At 35.7% G+C, this 15,289-nt stretch overlaps 1 protein-coding gene across 4 annotated transcripts in view; it reads right to left on the bottom strand.

Moving 5' to 3' along the window:
* Positions 1 to 373: 373 nt before the first annotated feature.
* The window catches only part of GPSM2 (G protein signaling modulator 2), a 39,675-nt gene continuing 24,759 nt past the window's right edge, over positions 374 to 15,289 (bottom strand). For all 4 annotated transcript variants that reach the window (XM_063298368.1, XM_063298367.1, XM_063298370.1 and 1 more), the window contains 8 exons: positions 11,441 to 11,596; positions 10,295 to 10,403; positions 9,944 to 10,073; positions 5,870 to 5,940; positions 3,795 to 3,968; positions 2,807 to 2,960; positions 2,466 to 2,683; positions 374 to 1,749 (listed from right to left, as the gene is read on the bottom strand). In XM_063298368.1, the coding sequence (XP_063154438.1) occupies positions 1,582 to 1,749; positions 2,466 to 2,683; positions 2,807 to 2,960; positions 3,795 to 3,968; positions 5,870 to 5,940; positions 9,944 to 10,073; positions 10,295 to 10,403; positions 11,441 to 11,596 (1,180 nt within the window). In that variant the 3' untranslated portion in view covers positions 374 to 1,581. The remainder of the gene's footprint in view (positions 1,750 to 2,465; positions 2,684 to 2,806; positions 2,961 to 3,794; positions 3,969 to 5,869; positions 5,941 to 9,943; positions 10,074 to 10,294; positions 10,404 to 11,440; positions 11,597 to 15,289) is intronic.

The raw sequence follows: 15,289 nt of genomic DNA, 5'->3' as shown, positions 1-15,289 counted from the left end.
TGGTTATTGTATGTCATAACAAAGTTAAGTTACTTTATGATTTTAGAAACTGGACACTAGAGGGGACTAAAGATTCTAAGCAAAAGGCAAAAAAACAAAACAAAACCCAAGCCTGTTCTTAATGTCAGTTAATACCAGGACTTACAAAATGATGCAGAATGTTGTAACATCAAAAGCATTAATGACGACCTTTGGAAGAATGGAGCCAGAAATCAGTAACTACAATAACAACACTGTCAGTCTATAAAGAGAAGCAAACATTATTACTATGTCCAAAATATGTTAATGAAGGAATGACAGATGTGCAACAAATTTTATCTGACAATACAGAGAAAATACCAAAGGTGGACCTACAAATGACAGGCCAAGAGAATGATTTGGAAAAGGACACTTTACTGAATACACAAAAGAAACTGGCTGAAGTTTTAAAAATTAAAAGGGAAATACAAATGATAAACCAAGATAATAACTTGGAAAATATTTTATTAGATCTACAAAAGAGGCTAAAGCTGTTAAAGCTTTGAAAAAATCTGTGTGATGGGATAAAGGAGAATTGAAATCAAATCCTATAATATTTGATTGAATTAAAGATTAAGACTGTTAGAAGTAGGAGGAAGGAATGTAAAATTGGCTTATTTGATCAAGATTAAAATAAGACCTTTTTTTTTTTTTTTTTTTTGCAAAATTCTGGCAACCCTTTATGGACTTTTTGCTGCCACGAGGATTGAAAAATTGGTGTGTTAGGGCTTTGCTTATAGGTAAGGGATGGGATATGGGACAAAGAGATTTCTGTTTGTAACCTTAAAGGGGGTGAAGAGTCATTAAATTTATTTATACTTGTGATGAAGGTTGGAAGCCACTTCTTTATATATTTTTCTTTTTATTATAATTTTTTCATTTCTTTTTTTCCTGCATTATTCGTTTTTCTGTTCTCTTTAAGTTTAGTTTGTATTAGTTTTTACTATTGTATTCAAAATTCTTAATAAAAATTATATTTTAAAAAAAGCTCAATGAGGGGTGGTGATGAAGCCTTCAGGTGCTTTGTTCATAGCCTAAACTGAATCGGCTGCTTTCTCTCTGCATCAGCTTAATACTTATTGATAGATAAAAAGATTTTAAAAAATACAACAGTATTAAAAGATTTATTCTTGTTTTTTTTGTTTTTTAAAGAAAATCCATCATAATACCACTCATTTTATAACTTCCTGTAATATGTAAAAGTTAGGAAAAAACTTGAATTTATTTCTACAGTTTACATATTTCAGCAGGAAAATTTGTCCTAAGCTTGTGACAAAAGTACCTTAAACACAGTCACCATCAATGAAGGAAAACAGCATATCTACAGAAAGACAGATGAAGAGAAAGGGAGACAGTATGGAAGCAAAGTACTATACAGCTGACTTTCTACAACCAGTATTCAATATCTGATTTGAAGCAGTGGTAGTAATGACTGTACCATACTGTACATAGTAAACTCTGAACATTTTCAATGTATATTTTTCCCCTGAAGGCATTATATGTAAAATATTTGCTGCAGCATTACATAATAATCCCTTGTACTTTCACATGATTTTAAGTCCATTATGTAGAATTTGGCCTCTTCACACTAGAGGGTGGAAAGACTCTCTGTTCATCGATTCTCTTCTCCTGTGATCTTAAAATAAGGCTGAAGAAATCTTCATCAGGAACAGTTGGCCCTTTTGGAATGTTTGGTGGTGGTTCACATCTCTGGTCATCTAATCTAGAACCCTATAAATAAAGACCAAATTAAAACCACTGTTTTATTTTACAGTTTGAGATAGTCCACTTTTCATGTGAACTCTTCTGGCATCCATTTAAAGTCTGGATGTCTTCCAGAACCGTTTTGAGCAGAGTTATTCCAACTGATTAGATGACTTTTATTTTAAATTTTAATATTGACCTGATGAAGAAAAAATTGCATCTAAAAGAAGACACAGAATTCCATATAGGAGAGGGGACAGGCTGGCAATGAACTGCTGCCTGCATCCCCACCTACACCAAGTCAGCTGCCAGCAGAGGGAAACCCTCTCTTCTGTACCCAGCACAGGAAGGGGAAAAGCTGATGAAAATGGGATGGAACTCTCCATCTTAAGTTTCCTGGTTGGCTAGTAAGGTGTGGGCACACGATTGTACTCCTATATACTCTTATCTGGGAGAATCTGAGAATTTTGTTTTAATAAAATGAGGAACTGGGAAATCCAATCTATTCTTCTACTTTCGATACCATGTCAAAGGGTTGAACTAAACATTATCAGATAAAATTGTTTAATCAGCATTTTAAAAAAAATTAAATCATATGCCTTTTTTTTTAGCACCTTTAAAGTTACTGAGTGACTCAGCTGAAAAAAGATACATTGTGAGACTCTATGAAACAATTATTTCTTTTAGGTTGTCCTCTTAACAGTACATGCCACACAGAATATCCAATCAACCAGAAAACTCACCTGGCATTTTATTAATATATCAAAGAAGTCATCATCTGGTTCACTGTTGTTGCAGGCCATCAGGTGACCAAGGACTGACTGACTATTATGCTGATTAAGACGAAATCCAGGTAAATTGCTGGCACTCGCTCGCTGATCATCTAAACGTCTACTCTGAGAACTAGCAAGCATATCTAAAAAATCATCTGTATGGGGAGAGAGCACTGAAGCAGAAAAGGCTGCAAAGAAAACCAAAATATTGTATGTAGAAAGCAGCAAGATGTGCAATGTATACTGGTTACAGCAGTAACTTAATTTCATTAAAGAGGTGGCAATGTTATATGGGTTTTATAAATAATTACATTTTTTCATAATTCTAGATGGTGTGGAAGAAGCTGTCACTGTCAGTCGGTTCCTGTCCTGGAAACAGTATCGCTGATCATCCATACGGTTGCTCTGAAATCGGCTCAACAAGTCAAAAAAACCTTCATCTCCAGGGACATCTAAGCTGCTTTTCTTAAAAATTAATACAATACAAGAGTGAATAAAAGTTACACCAACCATTTATGAAGCAGTAGGAGAATTTTAATTGTATCTATATAACTCATGGCAGAATAAGTATCATTATGGGAGAGAAGTGAAAAGAGCCAGTGTGGAAAGACTGTAAAAATATTGGGGCTAAGAAGTAAGTTTGATCTAATTCTATCTTAAGGTAAAGAACATTTCGCCTTATTATCTGACCTGTAGATACAAGTTTTATCATCAAACATTCAGTTCACATGCATCAGCAAAACTCACCTATTTTCCCTTTTCTTAAATAATATTTACGTATGCATAAACATTTAGAAGTGAAGGGAAAAATGAACCGATTTCTACTTGTAGTCTCACAATTAGTCTGAGATTATCTAAACATTGAGAGCCAGGTTGGTGCAGTGGTTAAGGCACTGGGCTAGAAACCAGGAGACTGTGAGTTCCAGTCCCACCTTAGGCATAAAACCATCTGGGTAACCTTGGGCCAGTCACTCTCTCTTAGCCCTAGATAGGATGCAATGGCAAACTACTTCTGAAAAACCTTGCCAAGAAAACTGCAGGAATTTGTCCAGCCAGTCTCCGAGAATTGGACACAACTGAGCAGATTAAAAAAAAAAAGTCTAAACATTAATCATATGCTCTGAACCGGTCACAATCAAAGTGGCATGTAAGCCTAGTAAATAAATATACACGAGAGCTTTCTTTTTCAAAAATTAGGCAAAGCAATGAAAATTGACATGTTTCCAAAAATGTCTTCACAGTAGTAATTTCAGATATATAAATACTGACGTTTTGAAATGTTTATTTCTCCACAAATACCTTCTGTGAATTTAGCCGATGGTCAATAGAATTACTAGCATCCTGAAGAACTTTAGAAGAAGTAATGTTTTTGTATTTTTTGCCTTTTAATCGATTTACAAAGTGTAGTTTTGCTGAAGGTTTGGGAACCAATGGTTTCTGTTTGGCTAGAATTTCACTGTTCCAATCCTGAACCTAGGAAACAAGTAGCAATGTATATTAAGACACTATCCAGAAAACAGTTTTTCACTATGTGAAATGCTGATTAATTTAATGTTTCCACCACCATTAAAACATGGCTAATTTGTCCATGTTTTCAAAACTAGTACTTTAACCAACAATGCAAGCCAAATTTGACCATATTAGCAGAAAAACATCTTTGTCAGCAAATTCTGTATTTCCAAGGTCTTAAACCTGAGACTGGCAGTGCAAGCTTGGGGTCACATCAATGTACACAGATACAATGGCCTTGTTCCTCCTGATTCTTTATATAGTAAATGTAATGTCTAAAATATTTTGCCTATGAAATTTGGAAAGCTAAAGATTTCCTGCAGGTCTTTTCTCCTTCCTTCCCTCTTTCAGCATGCCTTTGGGCTATGAACAGTAGTATTCACAAGGGGAAGGGGGGTACCAAAAAAGTCAAGGCTTATATCATGAATGCCACCTTGACATTTTTTATGACCTCTCACAAATGCAATTAGTTACATATAGGCCCAGAGTATTCATCAGAAAGTAAAGATGACAAAGCAGCTGGAAACCTGAGATTTCCAGCCAGCTCTCCCTCCCAAACTGAAAATGAAAGAAAAAAGAAACCACTGTTTGAGTAAGCTTGGAGGTAAAAAAGAGCAACCTGGGGGTTGCCAGGAGAAGGAAAAGAGGGAGGGGGGGGGAAGCTTTGGAGTCCAGTGGGCAACCTCAACGGGTCAACTCTAAACAAGAGTACAATAAGTCTCTACCTAATTAGCTGTTTTCAGTGATTTAAGATGTTAAGTGGCAAACATCCTGACTGTGTAAGCACAGATTAAAATTCTGAACCTCATCTGTCTTAAACATTGCCAATCTACAGCTGGACACTACTAATCTAATTTTTAAACTAATACCATATGAAAACCAAAGCACTGTATCTTAAATTCTTCAGTTAAAATGTAAGGTTTATAATCATGTTATCAGTTCCTCAGTAGAAATACCTCAAGGTTTAACAATATCACCCTGAGGGAAGCTTACAGAAAGTCACCTTACCTATACAAATGGTTCCATCTATATTTGTCTAGAACGTACTCAGAATACTGTTCATTTCCAGGAGTACGTACCTTCCTGGATTATACCATTATTTGGTTACTTTTACGAGTTGCGTTTATTGCATCTGTATGCAGCTAACAACAGAATTCACAATGAAAGGCAAATATGAAGCAGTATAAAACCAAATAAAACTCAAATAGCATATAAACAATGGCTCTTCTTCTAGTAAAACTATTATCTATTACATTCTGAAAACTTTTTTCTCAGATACATATTTCCTTAGACAATCTGTGTGTGCCACTCCCTTAACAGCCTTAGATGGCTTATAAAAGTGTTAGAATAATTTCTATAACAATATTAGAAGAACTAGGTAAATAAGTATGTATGGTATAAATAATCCATAAGAAGGAAAGGCTTGCTTCAACTTCAGTAGTAATAATTTAGAAGTATAAGGGATCCCTTCTGCTGTTATATTTTTATGAAGCAGATGTCACATACTAATTATATAGATATTTATGACTTATCTTACTTTGAGAGTTTACTGGCTCTCAAAATATGATCATTTTTACTGGCAGCTCGTTGCTACAATTTAAATGAATCTGTAAGAAATATTACACCTTTCTTATAGGAAGAACCACTGGTTAGACAAAGACCAAGTTAGTTGTACTAAATTTTCCAATTTACAAGGTTTTTGCACAATTCAAACTAGGAACAAACAAAACTATAAGGAATAAAGAGTAGAACTTTTGTATATTTTCTTTCATTTCTATGCTATTACAAGATCAGTGCATCTTATCCGTGAATATAGACCCAGTATTATATTTTTACAAGCCAATTTCCACTTAAAAGGCACCAACCTTCTCGGGTGTTAATTTCATAAGTTCCATCTTTTCCATACTATGGCGACGTCCTATCCTCTGTCTAGTGCCTTGAATTACAGAAATTAAGTAATGGGTTATTTTGAAGAAACATACATGGGACAACTTAATGGAGTTATTAACACATAATGTTTACGAAAGACGATCACCCCACTGAGAATAGTAACAGCAACTCTTCCAAATTTTAAGATTTATTGCAAAAGCACTGAACATCATGCTCATATAATTGATCACCTATTACCTTGAGGTAAAAACCTTTTTTCACTTTCCTATACTAAGCCAGGCATTTAAAATGTTTCAGTGGAGCCAAAGGAAGCCATTTAAAAGCCCAAATGCTGAAGGAGAGGACTTCCTGTCCACACAACCTGAAGACTGAGCTAGCTATCTCACTCCAGGCATGTAATCTTCAACAGTTGCTGAGGCAGGGTAGAGATAATTTGCTGCACCTACAACATTTTGTCTCTGTTTACATTTTTTTTTTAACCACAAAGTCCAGCTGTCTTTAAAAGACCACAGCAATTGCCTTTATTACTTTTTGGTGTTCCTCCTCAAAAGTTTAGGTTGCCTAGACTTCAAACCCAAGCCTGGATCCACTTATACACTATCCTCCAATCATCCAATTGCCAAAAATGCGTAACACTCCCAAAAGTATTTCAATAAGCAACAATGAATGACTTTAAGGTCTCCATTTGCAGCAGGGGAAAACAACTTTTCAGGGGAGCTGTTACAGCACCTAGGAAGAATCGGTTAGCCCAGTAGCAACCCCCATCAATAAAATTTTGAGTGATAAAACCTCAATTCAGCGGTAAAAGGAAATGAGGCCATCAAAAAACACAGCGGCTAGGCACTATCAAAGCTGACATCAGCCAGAGCATAAAACAACTAAAAGAAGCTGTACAAGATCGGAAAACGTGGAGAGAGCTGGTCCATAGAATCGCCGCGAATCGGACACGATTGAACGGATAGCATCCTCCTCCTCCAAACCTCCATTGCTGAATTACTGCATGAAAAATGAATGACTGTAAGATTCACAATCCTGAAGTTACAGAATTCATATTTCTATGGCATCTGCAGAAAGGTGAAAAACTTACTTTCACAGAAGTTTCCAATCATCTTTATCTCTGAGGAAATTAATGGAACTTCTAGTTAAGTTTATAACATGCTGATTATTTGGAAGTTTTCAACTTCTATATAGTTGAAAGATTTACATTTTCAGGACACCCAGATAACTTTTAACGTTCTTACAGACAAAAGAACAAAGCCATTTTTACCCACTATGATGGAGGTCCCACCGTAAGAACAGGAGAGTCATCAAGCCCATTCATAGTTTTCATATATAGAATTTAAAGTGAAGCTTCATTATACCCATGGGCAATCCATTTAAATAAATGGTAACACTTCTTCAGAATACTCACAATTAATTGAGACGATTATTTTGATTGCTACTATAATGTAGTTGGCTCTGAGTTTTATGCTAGATTCAGACTTCGTGTTCCAACTGATTTGTTCTTTTTAATCTTGTAATATCATAAGTTTACTTTTTGGTCTTTTAATGAACCATATAATGTTAGTTATTGGTCTTTAATAGTTCTTCAATACCCTAACTTCAATTTTTATTGGAATTATCTGGAAAATAATCTAAGCCTTGGCAGAACATTTATTTTTACAGTTGAGATTCTTCCTAAGCAAAATGGTTTTAGTTTTCTCCATCTTAGGATATCAGCCATTACAGTTTTCCAAACAAGTGAGTAATTATTTTGAAACAGGTCTTTATTATTTTTTTTTGTCAAGTAAATTTCCAGGTATTTAACCTTCTTAGCAGTAACATTAAACCCCACTTTTTGTTCAGGTACTGCTTTTTTTCTTTTTCCGGTAAGTTCCATGCCAGCATGTGAGTCTTGTTCTTGTTCATCTGATATCCTGATTCTGAATGACACTGCTGTATATATTCCATTATGAAAAGTAAAGAGTCCTCTGGATGTAAATACAATTATCATCAGCATATAATTTCAATTTTTGTTCTTGGTTTGCCAATATAATTTCTGAAATTTTATTTTGTCATACCTTCTTTGCTAATGATTCTAATGCCAGTAAAAATAAAGGAGAGAGGGGGAGAGGGGAGAGAAGATAGCTTTGTCTCGTTCCTTTCATTATAGTACGTTTTTGTGATAGGAAACTATTTACTATTATCTTGGCCTCTTCTTTATAAATATCTAATCCAGTTTGGGCCACCTTTCAGATTATCAAAAGATTTCTCCACATCAAGAGAAATCATAGCTGCTCTCTTGAGCAACCACATTTTATATTTTTAAATTTTTAAAAATTATGTAATTTTTAAATAAGGCATGTATTTGTTATTAGACAATGTGACTCTTATAACATTTCGTTTCTCAATCTTTTTTGTAGGAAATTTGTACAAGGAGATTTATGAGGCTATGGTCTCACACTAGTTTCATTAGCCACACAGGTACTGGCTTACAAATCTTTGGACAAAGACACTTTTTGCACAATTTAAACGAGGGACAAACAGAAACTATAAGGAATGCTTTGATGGTGGAAAACTCTATACTAGCAATACCGACTTTCCTCCATACCCATGGTAACTATTACAAGATCAATGCATTCTTTTCTGTAGATTTTACATTTAGCAGAAAGATTCAGCAGAGTTCACTTCTCATACTGCCTTTTAACTTGGAAACTAGTCCAGAAATGGTACTATACTTTTATCAAGATTCTGGAACGCCTTCTAGAACCAAAAAGAAAGGAAACTTCTTACTATGAATTCCTTCCCTCTATGTCACCACCAGGACATTCCATCCATTACTGTTTCTCCTAACCTCACCGTAGCAATTACTTTAAGAATACCCTTTGGAAGACAACATAATTTATTCAGAGTATTATTTCAACTATACTTAGTTCCTAATACATATCTTTAAAACCATTCGTATAGATCTTTTGCAAGTTATTACTTGAGATAATTAAATGACTTGTAGGAATAGGCGAATTATAATTTTTTAAGAAAATAAATAAAAACCAGAATAGTCCTTCTAAAGGAAAGCAACTTGTGTGGAGATAAACCAAGAGACAGAAGCAAAGGATTTTATACAGACATTTTTATACAACCATTAACCTTATAATTTTACAAAATGTAATAAAAATTCTAAAATGATATACAGTAAAAATACAAGTAATGACAGGCAAGGAATTACATATAAATTATGTTTACATGGAATTATAACCCAGGATTCTGGAAAATCCTGACTTATTGTTAATTGGCTACACACTGATAAGGTAGCCTGTTCATTCCCACTAGATTCCTCTTCTGGTTAGCATCCTCAATAGGTGATCTCCTTGGCACTGATAATGGTAGTAGAGACCATAAGTTGTTCTGTGGGTAATAGAAAATGTGACTGATCTCTCAAAGAGATTAAAGAACAACCACACAATTTTGGGGACATGGAGGAAAGTATGGAGAAAGATGATAGTTCTTTGGGAGCAAGCTTTAAGGATGGCAGATTCCAAAGACAGGTCATAATCAAGAACAATTGCCCTGGGTCTGTTTCCTAAATGCCTGGCAGTGCTTACAAGTATCTACTGTGTGATGTTCACCAAGCCCAAAAAGTTTGAGAGGGAAGATTGCTCCTGCAATGCAGGCACTTGGAAAACAGGACCACCAAGGCCAGATGCCTGTGGAAAGATGATAAGACGTCCTAATGAATAATACCGACGAGTTTTGAGGAACAGCTGAGACAAAATTAAAGAAACGTAAGGAAAAAAATTAAGAAAAAAAGATTAAGCAATAAATCAAAATGACAATTGGCTCAAGAATGAATGTGCTAAAAATGGAGTAGTTGAAAATACAATGAAAAGATCTGGCACACCTAAAATGGTGTGCATGGGGAGCAAGGGTCTCACCAAACAACTTTAAAAGCTCTAGAATGTTTTGAATATGGCTCTTTGCAGGTATATGTCCCATTCTGGTAATCATGGAAAACACAATGAAGAACTGAAGATTAATAAAGAAGAATATTAAATTTTATTGAGCATATTTACCATTCAAGTTATAATCTGGAATCTGATTTTCAGTCATCATTGAGTTGTTTGTGCTGAAACTAAGACCAAGTACCATTTGAAGGTCTGAGAGATTAAGTTTAGCTGTTAATTCTCCAGTCTTATCTCCAACCTGTAATCAAATATATTTGTCTGGTAAATGATTTTATTTATTTAAAACATTTGAATCACACTCAATCTGAAACCACCTCTGAATATAAAACCACAAAAATCCCCGCCCTCAAGCTTTCAGTGTTTTTTTTTACGTTATATTTAGTCAATTTATTCCAATTACATATATTCTTTTATTTGAAAAAAGGCACACAACAAAGAACTAAGAACATGTGCACATACCTCTCTTGAAATATCTAAATGTTTTTCTGCATAATGCATAGCTTGATCATGGTTCCCCAAAGCTGTGCATGCATTCCCTAAACTCCAGCATGCTCTTCCTTCACCAATTCTGAAACACAGGTCAATCATATCTGCATCAAATACTATATTTAAAAATAAAGAAAAGCTTTTAAATAAATTTAAATAAATAAATAAATTTGATTTAGAATAGATATGTACAATTCAAGGACCCTTGAAAACCTTAGGCATAGTCTCCAAACTCATTCTACGAACTGTCACTGGGTTTAATCTTTAACAGAAGTGGAAAAAAATTAAAATATGCAGGGCACAATCACATTAACTGTAATTTAATTAAATTTATCAAAATCACACCTAGCTTTTGTCTTGACCTGCCTATCTCAATATATCAGCCCCAAAATGTTGTGAAAAAAATACTTCATGATGGCAACATTTCAATTAACAAATTGCCTTAGGACTACAAAGCTGAGATATGGAAAACACACTAATCTCAGTGATAATGGTAATCAGTATAGAATAAATATTTATTCATTACCAGAATATTTTTAGAGATTAAACATTAGAAGATAACTCTACCTTCCCTTCTTCAAAAGTGCTTCATATTTCTGCTGGAAAAAACGTTTCCAAAGCAGTTTACAATGGAGACTAGATTGGGAAATTGAAAAAAGATATGGCAAACTACTTCCATGTTAGTGCCAAAAAAGCTGCATGGTTGAGCCCACGTAGGAATCACACTTGATTTAATAGTGTCCTTGTCTTTATGAATACCCACATCTCAAAAGACTGACAGGTTCTTGTATTTGGTTAAAGTTGCTCATTTAGATTGATGTGAGACTGTAAAATGAGCCATACTGAAACCAGACCAAATGCTTATCTAGTCCACCAGTTTTTCCTCTTCCCACCCAGATGCCAATGGGAAACCTAAAATCTTTGATTTGTGCTCCAAGGAACTAGCATTGGAGCATACTCTCCCAAATAACAGAGAGCATATCTTTATTATTGCCATTAATAGTACAATCCTCTAATAAAGCATTTAGCACAGGAGGTCCTACCTATACAAATAAGGCAATATTCCTATAGGGAACAAAAATCTGTATTAATATATAGCAATGAATTTAAAACTCTTACCTATCATTTAGTTCTTCAGCAATCGCTAAGTGTTTCAGATGATAATCTATGGCCTTCTCATAGTCCTGAAGTAAGGTATATGTATTTCCAAGGCTGTAACATGCCTGTGCTTCTACAGCCCTATCTTTAAGCTGCCTTGCAAGCTGCAATGTCTTCCTAAAGAACCAAACGGATACAATCTTTACTTATACTATTCAAACCACCATCATCAATATATCAGCATAAGCTACTGAATCTGCTATAAAATTCAATGCAATATATACCATTGCTCTTTAATCTGGAAAAAACATTTTATTTAAAAAATTAAGTCTTTTAAAATTAGTATATAATATATCATGGCATAGACACACACAGACACGCAAGAATTTTATTACGTTTCAAGCAAAGATAAAAGCTACAGAAAAACAAAGAACTACAAAAAACCCCTAAAGTGTAGAAACACAAAAGAAAAATTTTCAAAATTACAAAAAGAGGTGACTTCCAACTTTTAACAGCAAGGATATACAAAACATTTCCATAATCAATCCCTTACTCTATATTAAACCAATAATCACATTATTTCTATAAATCATTCCATTGGCGCATTATAAAAATCACTGAATACAGTTGATCCCTCCCCTTATATTAAAAGAAAAAAAATATAAACCTCCTAATCAACCCCCCTAAAGATAACATTTAGTTATTTCCTTCCTACTACTATTCTATACATTCCTGTCTACTATAATAAAGATCAAACTAAAAAAATATAAATTGTCTGCCGTTGTACTTAATACAACAATTTTAATAATTTTAATCATATTAAACCCAAAACCATAAAGATAGATATTTATTTATTTTTATTATACCTTAATTATCTTAATCCAAATTGTTAAGGATAAATGAAATCAGCCAAACCCTAAAAGCAATCCAGATAAATATTCTTAATCCCTTATCCCACTTCAGAATAAACCAGCATACATATCCCCACAATGCGCACAGAGCTCTTTCTTTAAAAAACTGAGCAGCCCAACTGCCCCCCTCAAAACCTCTTGACTTCTCTTCAGGAGACCTCCCATACATAAGAACCCCTTCTTTTTCATGACTTTCCATCAGAAAATCAATTTCACTTATGGCTTGCAACTCAATCTCTCCTTTAAATTTCTCCAACTCAACTATCTGATCTTCATCCAGCATTTCAACAGAAGTCCCAATCTCACTCTTAGAAGAGACATTTCTGATGCTGTTAAATTCCTCCGTTTCATCCACGACATCCCCAACCAGGTGACACATTTTAGACCTCATACTTTCCACAATGTCCTGAATGCCTTGCATAAAAACTTGGTAGGAATCAGAAAGAATCTGTTTAAGATCTTGTTGGAAGTCAGGGAAAGTCTGTTTAAAATCTTCCGTGACCCAAGCAGTAGGTTATGGCGCCCCCTAGGAGCTTAACCAGTGAAAGTCAAAGGTATGAAAGAATTCCGAAATTGTTTACATAAGTGAAAGTGAGATATGCAGACAGTTCCCCAGGGAAAGTAGAAGCAGAAAACTGAAAGTTCAAAACAGCCGATTCAATCAGCCGAAAATGCTAATATCTTAAAATTTAGTACAAAACTAGTAACAGGGAGACAACTTTTTACTCTCAATCCTCCTTAATATTTGGAGGGAAAACGAAGTCCAAAACTTACAAAGACTTTTTAAAAAAAATTGATCCCAAAAATAATGATGAGCACCAAGAGAACCTGCTCTCCTTGCTGTAGAAAGCCCCTCTTAGGGTACGCGTGCTTAAAAGAAATATAAATTGGGTGATTTAGAGATGGGGTGGCCTATCTTAGTGTCCCTTTAAGGCTACAGCATGGCTTGGAAATGGTGACGTCCCAGCCTCCCAGCTAGCTGTTACCAGTCGAGCGTGAATGCCGTTTGCAATCTTCTGGCTGCGAGCAGCTGTCTGGAGGACAGATGGGGTGATTCCAGGTGTTTTCATTTTTCTGGAAAAGCGCTCCTGGGCTTCAGGAAAAACCTGCCTGAACCTGAAAAAGCTGCTGCGCTGTCAGTGCTGCCTGCTGAGCCGGCGGGCACAGCTGTTCAGTCCAGTCCATCATGGCATTTATTAATATTGAAAATGTTTTGCTGCCATTTACCTATTTGTCAACAATTAGCAGCAATAAGTAAAAATCAGTGGAATAAGCAGAAGTGGTAGGTAAGCAGTATGTCAGGAAAGCTAGTCATCACTGGCATTCTTAGAAATTCATGACAAATCTAAGAATTCCTCAAATCATATTTACAATTTACCAGCATGAGGATATATGTAGTGTTTCTTTATAGACAACACTACATACTCTTATTATGTGCCATCAAGCTGGTGTTGACTTTTAGTGAGCACATAGATAGAACTTTTCTAGGATGATCTGTCCCCAACCTGGCCCTTCAGGGCTCCTGATGGTGTACCCATCGCCATTATAATCAAATCCATCCACCTTGCTGCTGGACTTCATCTTCTTCTCTTTCTTTCTGTCTTTCCTAACATTATAGACTTCTCAAGAGAGCTAGATCTCTGAATAATGTGTTGAAAATAATTCTAATTTCTGCCTGGTCATTTGTGCCTTATGAGAACTTTGGATGTTTTTCTTGGCTACCCATAGGTAGGAATCTTTTCTAATACCAAAGTTTAAAAGCATCAATATTTTTTCTATCTCGCTTCTTCAAAGTCCAACTCTGAACCTGACTATGGTGGCTCACACCTCATCACCATGGGCATAGATTATTGTATATGAGGCTGCCTTTAAAGATACCTGGAAGCTTCAATTGGTGCAAAATGTAGTGGCCCCAGTGCTCATGAGTGCTTGCCAGTACATTACACCTATTTTGGGGGCCCTATATTGGCTTCCTATCTGTAGAGAGAAAAGGGAATTACTTTGAAGGACAGGAGGAAGAGCTGCTACTAAGGCAATGGTTAGGTAAGAAAGGCTTCAGCCCAGGCTAAGAAAATAGCTTGAGAAAATGTCTCAGACAAGCCCCTCTCTAGTTCATATGAAGATAAAGTGGGAGCAAGAAGACGGTGAAGGTCAGTTGGGTTGGTGGAGCACAGGGTGGCAGGGGTCTTGGAGTGCAGAATGGTGAGGGCAACTGCGGTGTGGTTCTGGGGCTGCCTGCTGCCCCAGAAGGCAGGTTGCAGGGAGGCCAAAAGGGCAAATCTGGTGGTGGTGGGGGAGATGGTCAGGTGGGGGGAGTTGGAGGCCATCCCTTACTTTACTGAGGCTTGGGGCTGGAAGGGACCAGGCCCGGAATGGCTTGGATTGGTGTGGGTCCTCAGCTAAATTCGCTTAACAATGGCAAGGAGAATTGCCATGATTTATTGCTCATTTATTTATTGCTCCCATTTATATGACTGCCTATCTCACACAAGGTAACTCTGGGCAGCATGCAACGAGATAAAAACAGTGAGTAAATAAAAACAATCATTATAAAAAGATAAAATGATTATTAAAAAGAATATTATCACAAAGATTGCCATGGTGAAGCAATGCTGCCAAGTGACATCTAGCTTTACATCTGCATCGTTTAGTGACCAAAAGTCTAGTCTCAATTGTGGTCATAAGTCGAGGACTACCTGTAATTGTTCCTAAAAGTCAGAAGCTATTCACCACTTCAGTATCTTCAGTATCAGTTCTAAGGCTGGTTGTTCTACCTTTTGTCATTAGTTTGGTCTTCTTGATATTTAATCTTACTACCACTATTCACTATGCTGCTTGACTTTCATTACTACATCTTGCACATTATTTGCATTTTCAATTATCATCAGCATAGCACAAGTTATTGATGTTTCTTCCTCCAGTTTTAAAGCCACACTCATCTTCTTCCAATCCAGCTTCC

This window comes from Candoia aspera, chromosome 3 (assembly GCF_035149785.1).
Source record: "Candoia aspera isolate rCanAsp1 chromosome 3, rCanAsp1.hap2, whole genome shotgun sequence".
NCBI lineage: Eukaryota > Metazoa > Chordata > Lepidosauria > Squamata > Boidae > Candoia > Candoia aspera.
This window is presented reverse-complemented; position numbering and strand designations above follow the sequence as displayed.